This window comes from Delphinus delphis, chromosome 6 (assembly GCF_949987515.2).
Source record: "Delphinus delphis chromosome 6, mDelDel1.2, whole genome shotgun sequence".
In the NCBI taxonomy this organism is placed as follows: domain Eukaryota; kingdom Metazoa; phylum Chordata; class Mammalia; order Artiodactyla; family Delphinidae; genus Delphinus; species Delphinus delphis.
In genome coordinates, this window is record NC_082688.1 from 10728181 (window position 1) to 10751469 (window position 23289).

The 23289-nt window shown below is 38.8% G+C and overlaps 1 protein-coding gene across 2 annotated transcripts in view; it reads left to right on the forward strand.

Annotated features, from left to right (window-relative positions):
* The window catches only part of NR6A1 (nuclear receptor subfamily 6 group A member 1), a 201312-nt gene that overhangs the window by 158087 nt on the left and 19936 nt on the right, over window positions 1-23289 (forward strand). For both annotated transcript variants that reach the window (XM_060014169.1, XM_060014170.1), the window contains exons 3-4: window positions 8737-8979; window positions 18097-18152. In XM_060014169.1, coding sequence (XP_059870152.1) covers window positions 8737-8979; window positions 18097-18152 — 299 coding nt within the window. The remainder of the gene's footprint in view (window positions 1-8736; window positions 8980-18096; window positions 18153-23289) is intronic.

The following is a 23289-nucleotide window of genomic DNA, read 5'->3' on the forward strand; positions in this document are numbered from 1 at the left end:
TGCGTCATCTATGCTGTTGCAGTAGTTCAAATATCTTTACTGCTGTAAAGTATTATATTGTACGAATTACACTGTTTATCTACAGTAAGTTGATGAATGTATGGTAATTTTTAATTTGGGACTTTTATAAAGCATGCTGCTGTGAACATCCTTGAACTTGTCTTCTAATACACATGTGCATGTATTTCTGTTGGGTATGTACTTGGGAATGGGTCATAAGATAAGGTGTATCTTCAACTCTAATAATGACACACTTCCATAGTAGTTGTACCAGTAAAACACTTCTACCAATGGTATGTGAAAGTTAGTTTTTCCAAATTGCCACCATAGCTTGAAGTCATTTTTAATTTTTAGCCATTCTAATGGATGTGTAATAGTGTATCACTATGGTCTTAATTTGCATGTCTTTGATTACTGATAGGTTTGAACATCTTTTCATAAGTTTATTGAGTATATGGATAGCCTCCTTTGTGAAATGCCTGTTCAGGTCTCTTGCCCAGTTTTCTACTGGGTTGCTTTTTTCTTATTGATGTAAAGGAATTTTACATGTTCTGGATGTGAGCACTCTAGGTTGTGTGTATTGCTTATATTTTCTTTCACACTGTGGCTTGCCTTATCACTCTCTTGAAGTTCTTCATTTTAATGTAGTCCAATTTTATTAATGTTTTCCTCTATGTTTGTGCTTTTTATGGCCTGTTTCAGAAATCTCTTCCTATCCCAAGATCATGAAGATATTCTTCTTTATTATCTTCTGAGTGGTATATTATTTTGCTTTTTTTTTTTTTTTTGCGGTGCGCGGGCCTCTCACTGCTGTGGCCTCTCCCGTTGCAGAGCACAGGCTCCGAACGCGCAGGCTCAGCGGCCATGGCTCACGGGCCCAGCCGCTCCGCGGCATGTGGGATCTTCCCGGACCGGGACACGAACCCGCGTCCCTTGCATCAGCAGGCGGACTCGCAACCACTGCGCCACCAGGGAAGCCCTTATTTTGCTTTTGATACTTGGGTCTGCTATCTACTTGGAATTAAATATTTTGCATGGGGTGAGGTAGGATCAAGTTTCTTTTTTTTTTTTTCCATATTAGGTATCTGATTGTCCCAACATTGTTCATGGAAAAGAATTGTATTTTCCTCACTGCTCTGCAGTGCCACTCATATCATAAATTAAATATCCATATATGTATGATGATGATGTAGGATTCTCCATTCAGTTCCTTTGGTCTGTTTGTCTACCTGTGAGCCAGTAAAAGATATCTTAATTACTATAGCTTTAAAATGAATATTGGTATGTGGTAGATAAAGTCATCTTATTTTTTCTTAAGTATTTGTGCTATTTTTGTTCTTTTGCATTTACATATACATTTAAAATTAACTTGTCAGGTATACACACACAGACACACACACACACAGAACTGGGATTTTGAATGGAATTTTACTGACTGAAGATCTTTACAATAATAACTCTTCCAATCTGTGATCATAACATACCTGTCCATTTACTGAAATCTTCTTCAATTTATCTTAGAAATATTTCACATTAAATAAGTATATTAAAATTTTTACATAGAGATCTTATATGTCTTTATTAGATTGCAACCTAGGTATTTTATATGTTTAGGTATGTTACCTAGTTAGGTATGTTTATATGCTATTGTAAATGGCATCTTTTGAAATTTCATTTCTGTTTGTGGCTGGGATAGAAATATAGTTAGTTTTTGTATTTTTTTTAAAATTTTACTGTGCTTGCTAGAACCTCCAGTACAGTGTTGAATGAAGGTATTGATAATGGGCCATCCTTGTCTTCCAATCTCAAAAGAAAAGGTTTTTTAAAGCATTTCACCATTAAGTATGATATTCGGTACAGGTTTGTTTAGATAGTCTTTATTATATTAAGCAAGTTTATTTTCTATTCCTAATTTGCCAAGAGTTTAATAATAATAATTTGATATCTATCAAAGCCTTTTCTTTTTTTATTAAAGCACTATTTATTGCTTTTAAGATGGATTGTTTTTAAACAAAATACTTTCCAGAATGTTTCATAAGTTGCAAATTTTTATCAGGTTCTGATCTTACAGGAAATGTATCTTTAATAACAGTGGCACAACTGACATTTATTGTATTTACTGTATATTAGGAATTGTATTAAGCAGTATAGTGTAGTATGAAAGGTCTCAGATCCTAGTTCAAGATTGTCTGCTTAGAATCCTGGCTCTGCTGCCTACTAGATAGCTAGGTCCTGTTGAGGACCTGGGGCATATTTTTTTATCCTATGTGTGCCTCAGTCTTTTACATCTACAAAATGGGGATAATAGAGTTGTGAGGAATGAGCGAATTATTATATGTGACACATATAGAACAGAACTTGTTACATAATAAGCACCAGGTACACGATGACTGTTGTCATATACCTATAATCGTTTATTCCCTAGCAACTGCATGAGGTGAGTACTATTGTTATCTCTATTTTACAGTTGATAATAAGACTTAAGAGAACTGAGTTGTGTGTCCACAGTTAACAAAGCTAGGATGTGGCAGAGCTGGAATTCATACCCAGTGTGTCGTAACCACAAAATCAGTGTATTTTAAACTTTTTACAGTTTGATCCATAGTACATTGTAATCCACTGCACACATGTACACACAGACATAAAATGCACACACTTTAATTGAAAGGAAGGTTTCACAATATTCACCCTTACTACATGTGATGCACTTTGATATTTTCTCTCATTTCTTCTAAAAACGCTAGTCGTGATGCTATGGGTTATGACATAATTTCGAAAACACTGCACTAAGCCATAGTATTTATTCATTTATTCATTCATTCATTCATTCAACAAGATGAGCTTCTTCTGTGTAGCAGTCATGGTACCAGATGTTACTGTGAATGGTTTTGTTTTTTCTTTTAATATATTTATTTATTTATTTTTGGCTGAGTTGGGTCTTTGTTGCTGCACGCAGGCTTTCTCTACTTGCAGCTACCGGGGGCTACTGTTCGTTGCGGTGCGCAGGCTTCTCATTGCAGTGGCTTCTCTTGTTGCAGAGCACGAGCTCTAGGTGTGCGGGCTTCAGTAGTTGTGGCTCACAGCCTCTAGAGTGCAGGCTCAGTAGTTGTGGTGCACGGGCTTAGTTGCTCTGCGGCATGTGGGATCTTCCCGGACTAGAGCTCAAACCTGTGTCCCCTGCATTGGCAGGTGGATTCTTAAGCACTGTGCCACCAGGGAAGCCCACTGTTAATGTTTTCGATTGAGACTTAATACTGCAGTATAATCTTGGTTAGGTGTAACTAAGGGGTCCTGCCACTTTTATAAGACAAGAACCTCAGTATTGTAAAATTCTGGTCAGATTGACAACCAGATAGATTCATTTATAAATATCCTTGTATTCATTTACTTTTTGTTCTTGCTAAATGATGTAGAAACAGGAACATCGATTTGTGTGAGCGGGCGCGTGTCATTGGTACCCTGAAGAGATGTTGCTAGGGCTCTTACCTGGTTCCGATTGTTATTAATCTTCTAAGCCAACCATATCAGCTGCTTATTCATCATTTTCATTATTTCCTTTGAACTTGATGTTTCTGCCTCTGAAGATTAATCTATGTTCATAGTGACCCTAACCGAGCTCTGTATTAGCCCTTCTCTCTCTACACAAGAGTGTTAATGTGTGAAGAAATGAAAATTATATGATAGTTCCTGTGACCTGCCTTAGAATCATTTCTGATTAAAAATAAATTCTTAAGATTGTTTCTAAGTTTTGAAAGACTATAGCAAAGACAAGCATGTTACCTTCCTTTCTAACAATGCCCATGTGTGGTTACATTTATTTCTCATGAGTAACCAGCAAGCATCCTTGAGAACATCTTGCAGGAGAAAAATTCTGGGCAAATCATGACTGTTTTACATATAGAGGGGTAGGACATAACTTGATGTTGTATCTGTGGATATTTCTGCGTAACTCATCTTGAGTTAGTCTTGCTGAAGATTAGTAAACTATATTGGCTATTCTAGAAATGAATGAGATTGTTTTGAGGAAAACCCAAGTTAGAGGTTTCTAGCGCCAAAATTGAGACATTACTTTGTATGCCAGTTGTTTCTTCTGCTTATACCCTCCTCTCCTTTCACTTGTCTAACTGATAGGCATACTTCAGAATTCACCTCCTCTAGGAAATCTGTTATTACCTTACCCTGCCACCAGACTGACTGAATACTCCTCCTTTGTGCTAGTGGAATTTTTCAAGTTTTTTTAAGTTAGAAAAAAAAAAAAGACAGTCAACAATATTGTCTAGTACTTTAGAGTTCATAAAGCTGTCTCATTCTAATACAGACCATGAGGAAGCTAGAGCTCCATGTCATTTATAGGTCATCTGTTAGCTCATTGATTCTCACAACAGTTCCTTGAAGAAGGTAGTATGATCCACATTTTATATAGACTAGAAACTGAGGTACCTCTGGAGAGGTTAAGAAGCTTTCCAAAGTCACACAGGAAGTAAGTCATAGAGCCTAGATTTGAACCCAAGGATTCTGACTTTAGAGACCAAGTTCTTAATCTCTATGTTCTACTGCCTCTGCTCAGAAGATTTTGGAGAGCTGACAGTTGTCTCGTTCCTTTCCATCATTGAGTTGAGACTTACCTTGCCATGGGTCCCGAGTTCAACTCTACCTCCCCACCCAATCCTCTTCCCTTGACTGCCAGGCAAATCTGTTTACCTAATGCCAGTCTTCTCAATTAAAGTTTAAAGTTCTTAAAAACTGTCTTAGTGTTCACCCTCCTCTCTTCTCTTACTCATGGGGAGGAGAGCAAAAGAGGAAGTTTCCAATAGTTTTTACTTTAATGTTTGATTTTTTTCCCCTTCATTCATCAATTTTCAGAATACTGAATTGGTGTCCTAGAAACCTCCAGTGGTAACTAATGAAGTTTTTCTTTTTAATATTATTATGAACTCATTGATTTTTATATCTGAAGTGTTTTAATCCATTGCCATCATTCTTTTTGATGCATAGTCTGCTCTATTTAAGGCCAGTGGGAGGCTTTTATGTTGCTCCCTGTATCCTTTTGACATAACCCCATTATTAGTCTTGGGTAGTACAAGACTCATCTTGTATACATTCTGCCTCAAACCTGAAATCAACCATTTCTCTTAGGAGTCCTGGCTCCTGTTCATAGGAAATGGTATTTTTAGAGTACACTGTCTGAGCCCTTTTACCTTCTAGTATTCCTGATCAAGACAAACATTGAACTTCTCTGATAAATTAGTAAGAGTCTTCTCTCCTACTGTTTTTTAACCCATTGCTATTTTTGTAGATAGCAAGCTGCCTTGTTCAGAGTTTTAAATACCTATCATTTTTCAAACCCTCAGATTTTCATCAACAACTCTGTCTGTTATCTTACTGAGCACTACAGTTACTAAGAGCCATAGTTTCTACTTTGTTTTTGTTGCTATTGTTTCTGTTGGTGGTGGTGTTTTATATATATATATATATTTTTTAATTCAAGTATGGTTGATTTACAATATTAGTTTCAAGTGTACAACATAGTGATTCAATATTTTTGTAGATTATACTCCATTTAAAATTATAAAATATTGGCTGTGTTCCCATAGTCTCTACTTTGAAGTGCTTATTTGCCTGATTTTTTTCCCCGTTACATTTTCAGGTAGACTAACAGATTAAGAACATTGAATAGATTAAGAGTGCTATATGGTTATGAACATCTCCTTTGTGTTGTTAGGCTCACTAGTAAAAGAATACTGTAGATGTAATGAATCTGAAATTTCAGATTTCATGTGAGGAATATAACATGATATCCTTATGTAAAAGATAGACAAATTTCAGTGAGGCATATAACATGATATCCTTATGTATAAGATAGAGAAATGTCTGGCCTAATTAACAGACAAAACTAGTTGAACAGCTGTTTCCAGCTGGTTAATTTGGTTAAGTCAGATTGAGAAGGGGCTCCAACAGCTTGCCTGAGGCCACATTTCTGTTGAATATTGTTTTAAGGTTGGAAATGAAAATGATCTAATATTGACCATACAGTATTAGAGAAAAGGAGGAGGAGTGAGAAATAACTAATATACTGGGTGGCAGGACCGGATCCCCAAAGAGTTCCATAGACCAGAATGACACATAGAATTTCTTATATAAAGATAAATTTGATCAAAGACAAGTGTAAAGTCCTACCATTGGGTTTAGAAATCCTACACTTCCCAAGAATGGAATAAGAAAGACATGCGTTAATGTTAATATGTGATAAATACTTCAGGATTTAGATGTCTGTGAACCAGATGTGAATTAAATGTCGGGGGGGATTGGAAATACATCAGTCTCAAAATCAGAAAGTCTTGAATTCTAATTTCAGTTCCACTCCTGATTATATAACCAATTAAATTTCCTTACCTCTTTAAGCTTCATTTTTTTCCCATTATAAAATGTGTAGCATTTTTATAGCATAGCATTGATAATTATAAAATACTATGTATATACTGGTGTTGATAGCTGCAGATACATAAACAAAACTAATTGAGTCTTAAATTGAGAAAATCAAACCATTTAGTTCTGGATACTTTGTTTTACGAGAAATTTTGATACTATATGATTAAGAATAAGAAATAGGAGAAGAAAAATTAGGAACCCCACTTATCTTTAAATCTCTGAATGGTTGGTATATGAACTAGGCTAGGTTATACATTTATTTTTTGCCCGTGAGCACGTAACTCAGGGCAATGAGGAAAGCTTCGGGTTAATAGACTCTGGCTCAGTGTAAAGAAAAGCTTTTGAACCATTAAAACTATCTAAAACGGAATGAATGGAATGAAGTACCTTACTGAGTCACTGGATATGTGCAAGTAGAGTTCCAACCCCTTGTCTTGGAATATCGTAGAGGGAGTTCATTTCATGCCTCAGATAAAGGTCTGTTGGAGCCAATTTCTAAGGCCCTTTCTTAACTCTTAAGATTCTTGATTCTGTAATATGGGGATAAAGATACCTCTCACAGTCATTGAGATGAATAAATAAGACAGTAAAAACTTCTTGAACACTGCATGGTACACGCTTGGTACTCACCGAATTTTCTTTGCCGTATCTATAAGATAAAAATAATCCATGCCCTGGTCTTGGTACAAGTGAGATAATGAATGTAAACATACTTTAAATACCCTTCAAGTCCTTTATAAGAATCAGAGGTGCAGAAATCTCTATCTGACATCTGGACAAGCACCGTTTGGGACAGTTTGCTTCTTTCTGTTTGTTCATTTACAAAGGGAGACCTTGGCTTTTTTTAAGCTGTGTGTGTGTGTGTGTGCGTGTGCGTGTGCGTGTGCGTGTGCGTGTGTGTGTGTGTGTGTGCGTTTCCCAAGGGAAGGGCCTGACTTACCTGCGTAGAATGGATAGATTTGCCTTGCCGTGGCCACAGAGTATGTTGGTTAGGTACATAGACTTTGGGGGTTCCAGCCCTAGTTCCCTTTCTTACTAGATGGGTGACTGTTGAAGAGTGATATTACCTCATGAGCTTCATGAGTTTCCTCAGCTGTAAAATAAGGGTACCTCAGTTAGGTTTGTTGTGATGATTCAGCACAATAACACGTGTTAGGTGCTTGGCACAGATCAGAATCTTTGCAGGAGGTTTCTTTTTTCCTTTTTGTTTTTTTAATTGAGGTATATAGTTGATTTACAGTGTTCAGGTGTACAGCAGAGTGATTTGGTTATATACATATTTAGATTCTTTTCCATTATAGGTTATTACAAGACAATGAATATAGTTCTCTGTGCTACACAGTAGGTCCTTGTTATCTATTTTATATATAGTAGTATGTATCTGTTAATCCCAGATTCCCAGTTTATCCCTCCATCCTCCCTTTCCCCTTTGGTAACCAGAAGTTTGTTTTCTAAGTAATATAATATGTTATTTGTCTTTCTCTGCTGGAGGTTTCTTGGACCCGCTACCAAGGTCTGACATAGTTCACCAAGGCACTTTTTTTTGTCATATGCCTGTTCTTTGGCAGTTGCTTGGTCCAAAGTGGAATTTGCTTGGTCCAAAGAGGAAGTGAAGAGCTATATTCCAGCCTGAATATCTGCTTTGACTAATTTGTTTGTTGCTAGACAGTGAGTTCCTTGACTGTGGGGATTATGATGATTTATTTCTGAATACCCAATACCTAGTACAGCGCCTGGACACAGAGTAGATGTTCTGCTGGAATGTAAGCTTCACCAGGGTCTTTTATTCATTGCTGTATCCATGCCTTACAACAGTGCCTAGAAGAGAATAGTTGCTCAGTATATATCTATTGGATGCGTGGATGGCTTAGCTGGGCATGGAAGCTTCTTCGCTTGTTAATAATTATAACTATCATTTATTGGGTATATACCATATGCTGGGCACTTACATACATGGTAAGTAATCCTTACCACCTTCCTACAGGGTAGAAGTGATGGGCTGTTGCTAAAGAAGGTAAGGGAGAAGGAGGAGTCAAAGATACCTTCCAGGTTTCTGACTTGGTTACTGGTCCAAGTGGTGATGAAACTCAGAGGAAGAAATGTGAGTTCTTTTTTTAGTTAGGCTATGTTTGTGGTATCTACAGGTAGATGCAGGAGTCTGTTCCTACAACAAGGGCTTTAAAGATGCCACCTCTTTGCCAGTTAGCCTGGAGAGGGTAATGTTCTGGGTCTATCCAGGGTTGCTAATTTTAGATCTGCAGGCTTAAAGCCATTATTTCCACTGTGTTCTAACTTGCATATGTTCAGTTTCTGTTCCAGATGATCGGGCTGAACAACGAACCTGTCTCATTTGTGGGGACCGCGCCACAGGCTTGCACTATGGAATCATCTCCTGTGAGGGGTGCAAAGGGTTTTTCAAGCGGAGCATTTGCAACAAGCGGGTATATCGGTGCAGTCGTGACAAGAACTGTGTCATGTCTCGGAAGCAGAGGAACAGATGCCAGTACTGCCGCCTGCTCAAATGCCTCCAGATGGGGATGAACCGGAAGGGTGAGTGGTGCTTGTGGCTCTGCTACCCACACTTCACCCATCACTTTATCTTTAGTGTCAGCCATTAAGCCTTGGAGTTATTCATTTCCCAAGCCTGCACTTGTACTGTGTACTCATAACCCAAAAATGAATCTTCCTACAGGGATCTCCCAGATTAGGTGGGAGAAAAGACTGGTGAGATGTTAAGGATCCTGTGAGAATGAATGCACAGGGTCCATGTGACAAGACCCCAATTAACAATCAGGTACTAAGTAGGATTAATATACTCCACTAGTTCTTTTTTCAGGGCATGATGAAAGGAAGCAGGAATTTTATATGAAATGGCAGGAAGGCAGTAGGTCCCCTGAATGTGTTATCATTTTGTTTGGTATAAGCATGGCATACTCAGGTTGGGCATACCCAGAAATCTGCATCCAGGTTGGTGAAGAATTTGGGATTTATTGGGAAGTTTTCCAAGAGCCATTAGCCTAAGATGACATGAATAAACCAATATTCTAAGGGGGTTAATCCAGAGGGCAGCTTTGAAGAATGAATTGGGGTGGGGGAAGCAGAAAAAACACTTAGAAAGTATTTAGAAGAGTCCACAAGAAAGGTATGAAGGATCTGAAGGAGAGGAGGAGGGGAAAGTAATGGCACAGATGGGGAGATGTGGGAGAAGCTCACCTGATAGGAGTTGGTGACATACTGACTATTGGGCAGTACCAGAGGTTGAAGCTGATAATTCGAATTAAAGTAAATTAATTGGGGCTTCCCTGGTGGCACAGTGGTTGAGAGTCCGCCTGCCGATGCAGGGGACACGGGTTCGTGCCCCGGTCTGAGAAGATCCCACATGCCGTGGAGCGGCTGGGTCCGTGAGCCATGACCGCTGAGCCTGCGAGTCCGGAGCCTGTGCTCCACAACGGGAGAGGCCACAACAGTGAGAGGCCTGTGTGCCGCAAAAAAAAAAGTAAATTAATTAATAAAAGAATGGGGCAAAATGTTGACCTTGGTAGGTGCTGAATTTGAAGTACCTGAGAAGGACACACACATAGATGTCCACTAAGGAAGTCGGATTGAAACTGAGCTGAAAAGTCCTGCTTACAAGTAGAAGTTTGTGGAGCTATTGGCATAGAGGTGGTAAAGTTTTGTTAGTGGGTAGAAGTCACCCAAAGAGAGAACTTGGATACAGAAGAGGAAGAGGGCCAATGTCAGAACTTTAGGAGTATTCTCATGGAGGGTGGAGAGCCTTGCAGTGTAGTTCAGTAAAAGAATAGAGGTTCAGGAGGGGAGAGGTTGGTGACAGACTAGCTCTGTGACCTTGGGCAGTTTGCTTTATGTCTCTGATGCTAAATCTTACCTTTAAAATGGTATGATAATACTTAACTTTCAGAGCTCTGTAGAGGATTAAATATGACTATGTATATAAAATACCCAGCGAGGTATTAAGAGCTCATAGTAGTAGTATGGGGTGGGGATTAGTCAGATTTAATGAATTGTTCAAATTGGTTTTGTAGCAGACACTTCAGACTGGTTTTTTAAATTGTGTATGGGATAATAAGATTTTTTTGAAAACTTGCCTATTATGAAGAGAGGTAAGAGAGATATAGAAGGGCATTTAGGTAAATATAGGTCATTTATAATTTACTTACAATACTAATATTTACTGAGCATTGTGTGTACCAAAAAGTCTTGTATACTTTCTATGCATTATCTCATTAAATACACACAACAACCCTATTGTTAACTATTACCCTCAGTGTACAGAGGCAGCTTAGGGAGGTAAAATGACTTACAAGTAGTTGGATTAGTGGTTGTTGTATTGACAGTTAATAATTTTTAAAATGTAATTTGTTATTAATCAAGCAAAACTTGTACCTAACCAGATGGACAACACACTGCTTCACATGTCTACTGTATGGGATAACTAGTTGCGTGTTGGAATGTGCTATATTTACTGAATGATAAAAACATTTAATAGGGCATTTAAACTGTTACCAACTTTGTCCCCTGTCTATGTTTCTAACCTCATTTGTCCAGAATTTACTGTACCTCAAGCATGCCTTGCACTGTCCTGCCTGTGCTAGTTTCCTTCCGCTACCTAGAAATCCTCTCCCTTCCCCACTATCAGTTTACTCCTGCAGAAATCCTTACAAGCCACCAAGTAATGTATTGAAGAGAGAGTCTGGTCATCTGACTTGGTTTTGGTCTACAGTTTTCTCATCTTCCTTTGTTGCCTTCACTGAGAGTATTTTATCAAAGCATATTTATGAGTTGCTTTCTTGACTACTCTCTCTGATGAATCGTCCTGCTTATTCAGTCATGAGTGTGAGATTCTGAGGCTTTCAGCCAAACTTGCCTCTTCCAGGGAGGAAGAAGCTTACCCAACATAACCCCTCTAACCATAGCCAGGAGAAGATGACACATGAGGTGTGAGGGATGTAGAGCTGCCTTCCTAGGCCCGTTTGCATGCAGAGCAGACAGGCTCAGTTGCATGGTGAAGGCTGCGTCTCAGAGAGAAACCCTGCCACCTCCTGGTTGGTGCTGAGAAAGCAGAATTAAAATTGCAGTTGCCGCTGGAGTATTTTTGGGGTGATGGAACTATGATGTTTGACACATAATTTTATGCATCTGTCAAAAGCTATAGAACTGAGCACCACAAAAGAAGTGAATTTCACTGTATATAAATTTTTTTTAAGCAACCAGTATAGTGGGCAGGGGTGGAGAGAGACTGTAGCATTTAGCAAATGAGTCTAATATTACAAATAAATCACATAGCCACACTGAAGGGAATGAGGAAGAAAGGAGCTGGCCTTGGAAAATAGTGTTTTGACTGTATGCTGTTAAAACTGAAGACAAAAAGAACTGTATACAAACAAAGCACTCTGGTTTATAAATTTGATTCTCTCAAGGTTATGGTTTAGGAATTCTTTCACTACTTTGTTTGTATACTAGGGTTGAACAAATAAGGAAATAAACTGTTGATAATGAGAGTTGGGTTTCTCACATCAGGGAAAGAAGTTATAAATCAGGAAAGGGGAAGGCTAGAATGAAACCTCTGGTACTAGATTGGAGTCAGAGGTTATTGTAATATGGAGTCATGTTTAGATAGATTAAAAAAACATAGATGTGTGTGTAGATACATGAGTTGGTATACATACATATATTTCCTAGCTCAGCCATTGAGAAGGACTAGAAGCAATGACACCCCCAATAGTAACGAGCACACCTAGCGTCCATATCTTGGTTTCTAAATATCAATAAAAGGAATCAGAAGTCCTTGGAGAACTGGTTGATTTTAGGGCTGAGGCAGGGAATATATAAGATGAGTCTGGAGCATCTTGTGGTGCCGGAAAGTTAGAAGGTGCTATATATATATATATATATATATATATATTAGTTTATAACCCAAAGAATAAAATATCCATGAGTTCATACTGATAAAATGAACTGAATAAATAGAGGAATGATGATTCTTCCTTACAGAGGAATTCTAGTAAGTGTTGAAAAAATGAGGGAAATAGAAAATCACCATTAGAACACCATAGTAGTTGCTATAGGCAAGATCCACTGATGGATGATAAAATAAGAGAGCATGGGTTTAAACAGAAACAGAATATTTAGAATAGTCTCAGAATATTTAGTAATTACAAAGAGAAAAATAGTACATTTCAATAGGAAATTCTGACAGATATCACTTTAGCCAAAGGATCAAGAGTAACATCAGTGTGTTTACATTGACATCATGTACCCCCTGATATGATCACTAAGAAGGGCACGCATATACATATGCACATATACACACACAGGGATGGATAGATTTATCCCCAGTCTCATCATGAGAAAACATACAAGCCCAAATTGAGCAATATTCTTCAAAATAACTGGCATTCTACAAAATACTCTCCGTAAGTGTCAAGGTCACAAAAGATAAGGAAAGACTAAGCAACTGTCACAGATTGGAGGAGACTATGGAAACATAACTGCTACATGCATTGTGAGATCCTGGATTGGATTCTGGAACAGAAAAGGGACATTAATAGAACTGGGAAAATCTGAATAAAGTCTTTGGTGAATAGTGTTCTACCAAAGTTAATTTTCTAGTTTTGATGAATGATCTATGGCTATGTAAGCTTAGTTAACAGAAGGGGAAGCTGGGTGTAGAGTATACGGGAATTCTCTGTACTGTTTTTGCAATTGTTCTATAAATCTAAACTTAACCTCAAAATTTTAAAAATTAACTGTTAAAAAATACAGCTGTCACGTGTGAGCCTACACTCAGCCTATGCCCCCCATCTCTGGACATAGATATCTTTTCAGACCTTGAACTTGGCTGGTAAGGAAATTAATTAGCAAAGCAATGAGGGAGATTTAAATAAGTGTGGTGAGTAGAGGCTGGGCCCTTTCTGTCCATCCCCACTACTACACCAGTACCCCCGAAACACATCCTCCTCATACATCTTGCAGTCTTTAGGTAAAGTCGGGCTCCTCAGAATGATTCTCAAGACCTCTGGCATCCCTTCCCTCTCCCTTCTGCTCTTCCCACATAATCCAGTTCTCCAAGAACTCGGGGATATTTCATGTTTTGGGGGCTTTGCACATTTGGTTTCATCTTCCTGGAATGTTCTACCCCCTCTTCTTCACCTGACTATATATACTTTTCATTCTAGACTCAGCTTTTATTTGTAACATCCTCTAAGATGCCTTCTCTGACACCACCCCCCACCATATAACCCTTTTGTGCTTCCATCGCCCTTTTTTGCTCTCTGCATAACGCTGATCACCTTGTGCTCTTTGTCTCTGTACTTGTCTGTTTCCCCCACTGCCCCCATTATTAGACAGTGATCCTCTCATGGGCCATGACCAAGTCCTACTTTTCTCGTGTCCCAATTAGTGTAGGATGCTTCCTGGTTTGATGAATTGACTGTGGTGGTGGCGGGGGCAGGGTAGGAAACGGGATGGGAGAAATATTGTTAAAATCATCAGAGGCAAGAGGAAGCTACACTGAGCCACATGGGGAATTCATATCAGTTAAGTAATTATGCGAAAATACTTAAAATTCCCATAACTTTGTTGTCTCATAACTTGCTAGATAACTAGTTCAAAAGTGAAAAGGTTAAGGAAAGCTTGGAGGAGGTTGCTGTTTGTAGAACGACATTGTTGAGACAGTGATCCTGTGGCATTGCCGTATCACTTTACCAGGATAAAAATGGAGCACCGAGAAATCTCAAGGAGAGATAATATTTGAGCAGAATCTTGAAGGAATAGAAGTTCAAGCTCCTTACAAACTTAGAGCTTTGTAAAACTGGCTCCCGCTTCTGTCCCTCTCTCTTCTTCCGTGTGTGTGTTCTTAACTATTTGGGAGTAAGTTACAGATTTCATTCCCCTTTCCTTCTAACATAACCACAGCACTATTATCAAAATCAGGAAATTTAACATGACATAATACTATTAACTAATTGCAGACCGTATTTAGATTTCACTTGTTATCCCAATGTCCTTTGTAGCAATTTCTATTTTCTCATCTAGGAGCCAATCCAAAATCACACATTATATTTAGTTCTTAGGTCTTTTTAATCTCCTTTTATCTGAAGTAGTTCCTCATTCTTTTCTTGTCTTTAATAACATTGTCAATTTTTAAGAAAACAAATCATTTATTTTGTAGACCATCCCTCAATTTGGGTTTGTCACTTTCCTCACAATTAGGTTGCGGTTATGCAGTTTTGGCAAGAATGCCACAAAAGCTATGTTGTGTCCTTTTAGTGCATCCTATCTAGAGCACATGGTGTAAGTTTGTCCCATTATTGGTCCTTTTAAGTTGAGTCACTTAGTTAAGGTGGTGTCACTTGGGTAACGTGGTGGTGTTAGATTTTTCCACTGTGAAGTTTCTTTCTCAATAGAGGCAGCAACACGTGCAGAGGCAAAACTGTGTTGTAAAACAGCATGGCATGTTCAAGAACTAACAAATAGTTCTCTGTAGGTACAGTGTAACATTTTTGGCTAAAGATGAGGATGGAGAGTCCCATAAGAACCAGATCACAGAGGATCTTGAATGCCAAGCTAGGGAGCTTGTATTTAATTAGCCCATAGACCACAGGGAAGCACCAGTGGATTTTGAACAGCGCTTTGATGTAGTTAGCTTTATGTCTTTCTACCTTTCTGGTTTCTGGGTTTGGTTGGCTACCCAGGCCTAAGCAAGTGAGGAATAGTAGGTACATGAGTTCTAGAGCAGAAAAAGTATTTGTGCTTCTTCTGAGTAGATAGAAGAACCATAGCTGGTGCCATTCTCTTAGGCTTAGACGAGAGGTGCAACAGAACTGTTCCTGTGATCCTATACCCAGAAGGCCTTTGTTCTGTTGTTTTATTTTAATAACTTCACTACCAGAAGACTCTCAGCCCTGCTGAAAAACTTGCTCTTAGCTCAGTGTAGCATCAAGGAACAAGCACAACTTTAGAATCAGAAAACCTAAATTGAAATCCCAGCTCTGTTAGTTCTTCGCCGAATAACCTTGAGCAAGTTGCTTTTCCTCTTTGAGCTTTCGTTTCCTCGTGTCTAAACTGCATAGGATAATAATAATGTATATACTTTTTAAGGTTGTTGTGAGGATCAAATGCAATCTCATGTATCTGAATATAAGTTTTAAAATATGATCCAGGTTCTTAACAGAGGCACTGTGACATGTGGTATTGCTGCCCACACCTCAGACAGTATCATGCCGTCTTAACAGATGTTACCATCTCTGATTAAACCAGTTGTTTATGTTCTTCTTTAAATTATATTTTTGAAAAAATCAAAGTTAATTTTCAAATGGAATTTTTATCACTTCAGTGAATGGCAAATCAGTATTTTTAATGCACATTAGGATAAATGTATAATTAAGAGTTTAAGCACCACCTAAAATTAGTTTCTCCAATGGGATGCACACACACTTCAGGAAATTGTAGTGTTGGAAAGAAGGTTGGTCTTAATCTGATAGTCTGGTTCTGATATTTAGTTTCTATCACCCTAAGCAAAATACTTCATTTTTCTGAGCATTAGAGTCATCTGTTCAGTGGGAGTGATAATACTAATACTTTCCTCATGGGTTAATTTTACCGATGATACTATCTAACACGTATAGGAGTTTCTTACTCCAGGTGGGGTTGAGGGACAACACGAGTTTTTAGATATCAGAAGGTGAAATTGGCAAGATGTAAATCTTTAAGATTTGTGGCCCTTTAAACAAAAAGGAAAGCAAGTTGAGTTCCTTCCTCACCTCCAAGACACTGAGAGTGGAGTATCAAGTGAGAAATAGTCAGTGTTCTATCTGCCAGTGACAGATCTTTGTTCTGTACCTGTGAGCTGAAGCAAAGATGTGTGAGATATCAGTATTGGAAATATGAGTATCTGAAGACTGTCATTGACCCTGGAACAGCAGAGGAGGAATTTTAAGTATGTTTAGAACTTGAAATAAGGTTGAAAGAGAGCTTCTAGACAACAACCAGCATGCATCTAGATAATATATATCTAGCTGTCTATGTTTCTTGACCCAAATTCACAGCAGCCTTGTAAAGCAGGCTGTTACCTCCTACTTCATATGCCAGCCCCTGTGCTTGGTGCTTTAGCTAAATTATATATTATCCTCACAATACCCCATAAGACAGGTTCCAATAGCCCTCTTTATTCTTAAGTAAACTGAAGTTCAGAGAGATGAAAAAAACTTGTCTGTAATTACACAGACCTGGCAGAAACTGGATTTAGACTCAAGCTTGTCTAATTCTGAGTGTGTGATCTTCTAAGACTAAGAATAATGGCTGCTTTAAGGAAAATGAACTTCCTGTCAGCCTTTCAGTTACCACAGGTAACTGTTAGACTTGGAGCCCTTAGCTTTTGAGGCAACCAGCCCTGCCCTAACGACTTTACAGGTTGTGCGTGTTAATTTTTTTTGGAGCCAGGTGTATTATAGCAAAGCTTGCTCTCACATGATGCCATTACTTCTCTGTTAATATTACCCTCTCCAAGCCACCTTCCACAGTTGCCATCACAAAGATTTTTCAAATATGCCAACATGACCACATCCTCCCCTGCATTCCATCTTATCCTCAGGCTCCTCTGCTAAAGTCCATACTCTTAGCCTGGCATCCAAGGCTCTCTATGATCTGGCCCCAGTTGGCCTCTTCAGCCTTATCTCTTGCTACTCTTCTCTCCCTCTCTCCCTCTCTCCCTCTCTCCCTCTCTCCCTCTCTCCCTCTCTCCCTCTCTCCCTCTCTCCCTCTCTTCCTCTCTCCCTCTCTCTGTCACACACACAGACACACACACACACACACGCTTACTTTCAACTTGAAGCTTTTCTGTATGCTGTCCACTCAACCTGGAGCACCCTTTTCCTGCCTGCATAAATCATATTTATCCTTAAACACTAGGTTCAGAAGTTATATCTTCCAGAAAGCTTTGCCATACACCAGAACCCTTCTGTAATTGCAAATCAGGGTTCCTCGTCTGTGCCCCGGTATTAAGTACTCTGTAAACAATGATGGTAATAGTGTTAGTAGTTGTTAATGAGGCTGGTACTATTTAAAGTCTGCTTTTTATAGTTAGGAAATGCTAAATAGCTTCTTTTTGTTGAATTACATGAGTGGGAAATCAACTGCAAGGGAACTCTACTGACTGCCTTTGTAGAAAAGAGCCAATGAGGTCAAAATTCTGAGTAATTAAAAAACAAAAAACCTGTTTTCCTCATCCTGCAAATTAGTCTCAAACCTAAACTAGAAATAAAAAATATTTTATTTTAAAATGGGAGTATTCTTTTTATCTCCCCCTCCCCCCGCCCCCTTGAATTTATCAAGGCCTTCAAATGCATTATCTTGGTGGGTTATTTGTAACTGTAGGACTATTAATAAGGCTGTCATCTTTGTTTAGCATATTGAATGTATACAGTGTGTGTAGTGTGTATCCAGTGCTTTGGGGACCCAAAAGTATCTGCTGCCTATGAGCTAGCCTGGAATGATGGAAAGAATATGTGCTTTGGGTCCAGAAAGATCGGTGTTTTAATCTTAGCTTCACCAATTACTACTTTATGCTTTTGGCCAAATAAGTTCTCTTTTTGTGCCTAGACTTCTGTGGGCATGCTTCTTACTGTCTTAACTTATGTTTCCTTCCAGCAATCAGAGAAGATGGGATGCCTGGAGGCCGGAATAAGAGCATTGGGCCAGTCCAGGTGAGTTCTAGGACTTACTCTTTGTGATCTACCCTGAAAGCTCGGGCCTCCAGATGCTCCTGTAGCTGCTCACCTTGATCCTCTTATCTGCTGCTAGGGGGAGCCATCTTTACTTTCATAACTGTGAAACTGCTTTTAGAGCCTGGATATGAAAGTGCTTTGAAAATCTTAAATATATAAGATAATGGTTAAAGCTCCACTTGTGATGCCTCAACTCTTCCTAAGGATTTTTACAGAAGATGAATCCAATTCTGGTTCTAAAGCATCCAGAGGATTTTTTTTTTTTTTTTGGCCACACCACGCGGCTTATGGGATCTTAGTTCCTTGACCGGGAGTTGAACCCAGGCCCTCCGCAGTGAGAGCACGGAATCCTAACCACTGGACCACCAGGGAATTTCCCAGAGGACTTTTTATGTCAATCACTTAAGGTTGTAGTTACTTAGTCTGGCAGAAATCAGCAAGACTACTTTGCTGTTCAGTGTCACTAAAGATATTTCAGCAGAAAGTTCATTGATTGCCTGTTTGTAAAGTAGGGAAGGTAATACCCATTCAGTTCCACAAACATTTACTCAGTATTACTTACTCTGTACCAGGCCCCCTGTACTGTAAATTCAGTGTAGTGGGAAAGACAGATATGTAAACGGACATCATAATACAGTGGGTGATAACAGAGGTTGCCCAGGGAGTACAGAAAGAAAGGGCTTCTTTTCTGTTTGGACCAGAGCCATGGTTGAGGACTGAAGACACTCAGGAAAGACTTCCTGGAGAAGATAAAGTTTGAACTGAGCCTTCAAGGAAAAGGAAGAATTAGCTATGTTGAGAAGGGGTGGAAACCCAAACATCTTTTATTCCTGCTAGACAGAATAGACTGTACAAGGAATCTTCAAGGAATGGCAAGGAGTTCATTCACTCAGGCTACAGCACTGGGCACATGTTGTGAAGTGGCAGGAGATAAGGCAGATTCCTTGAGTTTGGAATCAGTTCTCTAAAAAGTGGCCTTCAACTAACTTTGATTATAGCTCCTTCAGTAAAGCCTTTGTGGGGCCAGCCTGCATCGCTTGTTCTTACTTGGCCAGCAGAAGAACTTCATCATGATAGAGAATTGGATCTGCTTACGACCCATGAAGTGAATCCTTCAGTACCCTAGTGGGCAGGGACCATGATTCAAGAATTATGGGGGTAGACCAAGAGGCAACTACTAAAAGGTTTTAAGTAGAAAGAGGGATATGGTCAAATTTGCATTTTGGAAAGATCGTTCTAGCCATGTAAATTGTTTATGAGGAGCTGGGTAAGGGTCAGTGAAACTGGTAGCAGAGAAAAAGCAGTTAAAAGGGTTTTACAGAAGTCCAGGCGAGAGATATAGACAGTGTGGTTTCAAGTAGAACAGTGATAGTGCAGATTGAAGAGAGGGAATAGATTCAAGAAATGTTTAATAGGTAAAATTGATAGGATTTATCCAATTGAATGTGAGGGAATGAGAGAAAGACAGGAATTCAGAGTTGGTTTGAGACATACGCTGATGATGTATGGGAGGGTTTTCTGTCACATGAGCTTGGTACACATGTGCACTCAGGTGTGGGGTGTGTGCTGCATTCATTCTCTTTTTAAAATCAAACATTTTTATTCATTTATTCAAGTCATATGTGTCTCTTGCAAATTAATTTATTTCGGTCTCCATTCATAGCTGCTCTTTTTTGTGTGGTAAAAAACATGTAACAGGAAATACACCTCCTTAACAAATTGTTAAGTATACAGTACAGTAGTGTCAACTATATGCACATTCCGTACAGCAGATCTCTAGAACTTCTTAATCTTATCACTGAAACTTTATACCTATTGAACAGCAACTCCTCATTTCATCCTCCCCCCAGTTCCTGGCAACCACCATTCTACTTTCTGCTTCTAAGAGTTTGACAACTTTTGATACCTCATATAAGTGGAATCATGCAGGACTTGTCCTTCTGTGACTGCCTTATTTTGCTTAGCATAATGTCCTCAAGTTTCATCCATGTTGCAGCATATGACAGGATTCCTTCTTTTTTAAGGCTGAGTAATATTCCACTGTATGTATGTAGCACATTTTTTGGTTTTTGTTTGTTTTTGCTTTGTGTTTTTAATTTTTATTGGAGTATAGTTGACTTTATGATGTTGTGTTAGTTTCTGCTATGCAGCAAAGTGAATCAGTTATACATATACATATATCCACTCTTTTTTAGATTCTTTCCCCATATAGGTCATTACAGAGTATTGAGTAGAGTTCCCAGTGCTGTAGAGTAGGTCCTTTTTAGTTATCTGTTTTATATATAGTAGTGTCTATATCTCAATCCTAATCTCCCAATTTATCCCCCCCCATTCCCCCCGGTAACCATAAGTTTGTTTTCTACATCTGTGACTTTATTTCTGTTTTGTAAATAAGTTCATTTGTACCATTTTTTAAGATTCTACATATAAGTGATATCATATGATATTTTCTTTGTCTTACTTCACTCAGTATGACAATCTCTAGGTCCATCCATGTTGCTGCAAATGGCTTTATTTCATTCCTTTTTTTATGGCTGAGTAATATTCCATGAGTAGTATGTACCACACCTTCTTTATCCATTCCTGTGTTGATGGACATTTAGGTTGCTTCCATTTTCTGGCTTTTGTAAATAGAATATAGCACATTTTGTTTATTCATCCATCAATGGACATTTTAGGTTGTTTCTACCTCTTGGCTAAAGTGAACATGGCCTTGGCTGCTGGGAACATGAGAGTGCAGATATCTCTTCAAGATCCTGATTTCAACTCTTTTGGATAAATACCAAGTGGGATTACTGTGTCATATGATAATTCTGTTTTTAAGTTTTTGAGAAACCTCTATACTGTTTTCCATAGTCGCCACACCATTTTATTTATATATTCTCACCCAAGTGCACAGGGTTCCAGTTTTCCCCATCCTCTCCAGCACTTCTTATTTTCTGAAGCTTTTTGTTTGTTTGTCTGCTTGCTTCCTTGCTTGCTTGTTTGATACTGGCTATCCTAATAGGCATGAGGTGATTTCTCATTATGGCTTTGATTTCCATTTCCCTGATGATTAGTGACGTTGAGCATCTTTTCATATGCCTGTTGGGTATTTGTATGTCTTCTTTGGAGAAATGTCTATTCAAGTATTTGCTACTTTTTTAAAAATATTTATTTATTTATTTTTGGCTGTGTTGGGTTTTTGTTGCTGCACGTGGGCTTTCTCTAGTTGCGGCAAGTGGGGCCTACTCTTCGTTGTGGTGCGCAGGCTCCTCATTGTGGTAGCTTCTCTTGTAGCAGAGCACGGGCTCTAGGCGGGCGGACTTCAGTAGTTGTGGCACGTGGGCTCAGTAGTTGTGGCTCACAGACTGTAGAGTGCAGTCTCAGTAGTTGTGGCGCATGGGCTTAGTTGCTCTGCGGCATGTGGGATCTTCCTGGACCAGGACTCGAACTTGTGTCCCCTGCATTGGCAGGCAGATTCTTAACCACTGTGCCACCAGGGAAGTCCCTAGTATTTGCTTTTTTTAATCAGGCTGATTAATTAGTTAATTGGCTATTGAGTTGTAGGAATTCCTTATATATTTTGAATATTAACCCTTTATCAGATACATAGTTTGCAAAAATTTTCTGGAAGTCTCCTGTTCGCTTTGTCGATTGTTTCCTTTGCTTTGCCAGAAGTCTTTTAGTTTGATTTAATCCTGTATTTCTATTTTTGCTTTGATGTCATATTCAAGAAGTCATTGACAAATTAGGGGTATGGGATTAACAGATACAAACTACTATATATAAAATAGATAAGCAACAGGATAATACTGTATAGCACAGGGAATTATACCCATTGTCTTGTAATAACCTGTAATGGAATAGAATCTGTAAAAATACTGAATCACTATGCTATACACCTGAAACTAACACAATATTGTAACTCAACTATGCTTCAATTAAAAAAAGAAAAATTATTGCCAAGGCCAATGTCAAGAAGTTTTTTCTCTGTGTTTTCTTTTAGGAGTTGTACTGTTTTGGGTCTTATGTTTAAGTCTTTAATACACTGAGTTGCTTTTTGCATATGACATAAGGTAAAACTCTAATTTTATTCTTTTGCATATGGATATCCAATTTTCCCAACACCACTTGTTTTTTTTTGTATTTTTCTGCCGTACGCGGGCCTCTCACTGTTGTGGCCTCTCCCATTGCGGATCACAGGCTCCAGACGCACAGGCTCAGCGGCCGTGGCTTACGGACCCAGCCGCTCCGCGGCATGTGGGATCTCCCCGGACCGGGGCACGAACCCATGTCCCCTGCATCAGCAGGCGGACCCTCAACCACTGCGCCACCAGGGAAGCCCCTATTTTATTCTTTTTGATACTATTGTAAATGAGATTGTTTTCTTAATTTTCTCTTCAGATAATTCATTATTAGTATATAAAAATGCAACTGATTTTCTATGTAGACTTTGTATCCTGCAGCTTTGCTGAATTCTTATATTAGTTCTAATAGTTTTTTGGTGACATCTTTAAGTTATCTACATATAAGATCATATGTCTTCTGTGAACAGAGATAGTTTTACTTCTTCCTTTTTGATTTAGATGCCTTTTGTTTCTTTTTCTTGCCTGTTGCTCTGGCGAGGACTTCTAATGCTATCTTGAATAGATGTGGTAAGAGTGGGCATCCTTGTCTTGATCCTGATCTTAGAGGAAAAGCTTTCCGTTTTTCACCACTGAGTATGATGTTAGCTATGGGCTTTTCATATATGGCCTTATTTGTATTTCTTCTTTTTATACTTAGATACAATAGAAAGTTTATCCATTGGGGAGAATTCTTAAGCATTTCCTCAATGAAAAACCTTCCTCACTATTACCTAATGTTTTTTGAGTACCCTCTGTGGCTCTCTCACCATGACAAGGGATCCTCAGTCATTTACATCTCCAGACTCTGTGTTCTCTCCAGAATTGAGGAGGCTGATGCTCAGAAAAACCTATTTCATCTGTCATTGCTTTTGGGTTTTTGATACTGGGCATATAATTTTCCTTTTAGTCTTTTACTGTTTCTAGGTGGTGTGTTAGGAAGAGAGAGCTGTTATCTCCAAGTTCTTAACCGTGTTTAATTAAAAATAAGAAGTGGGCTTCCCTGGTGG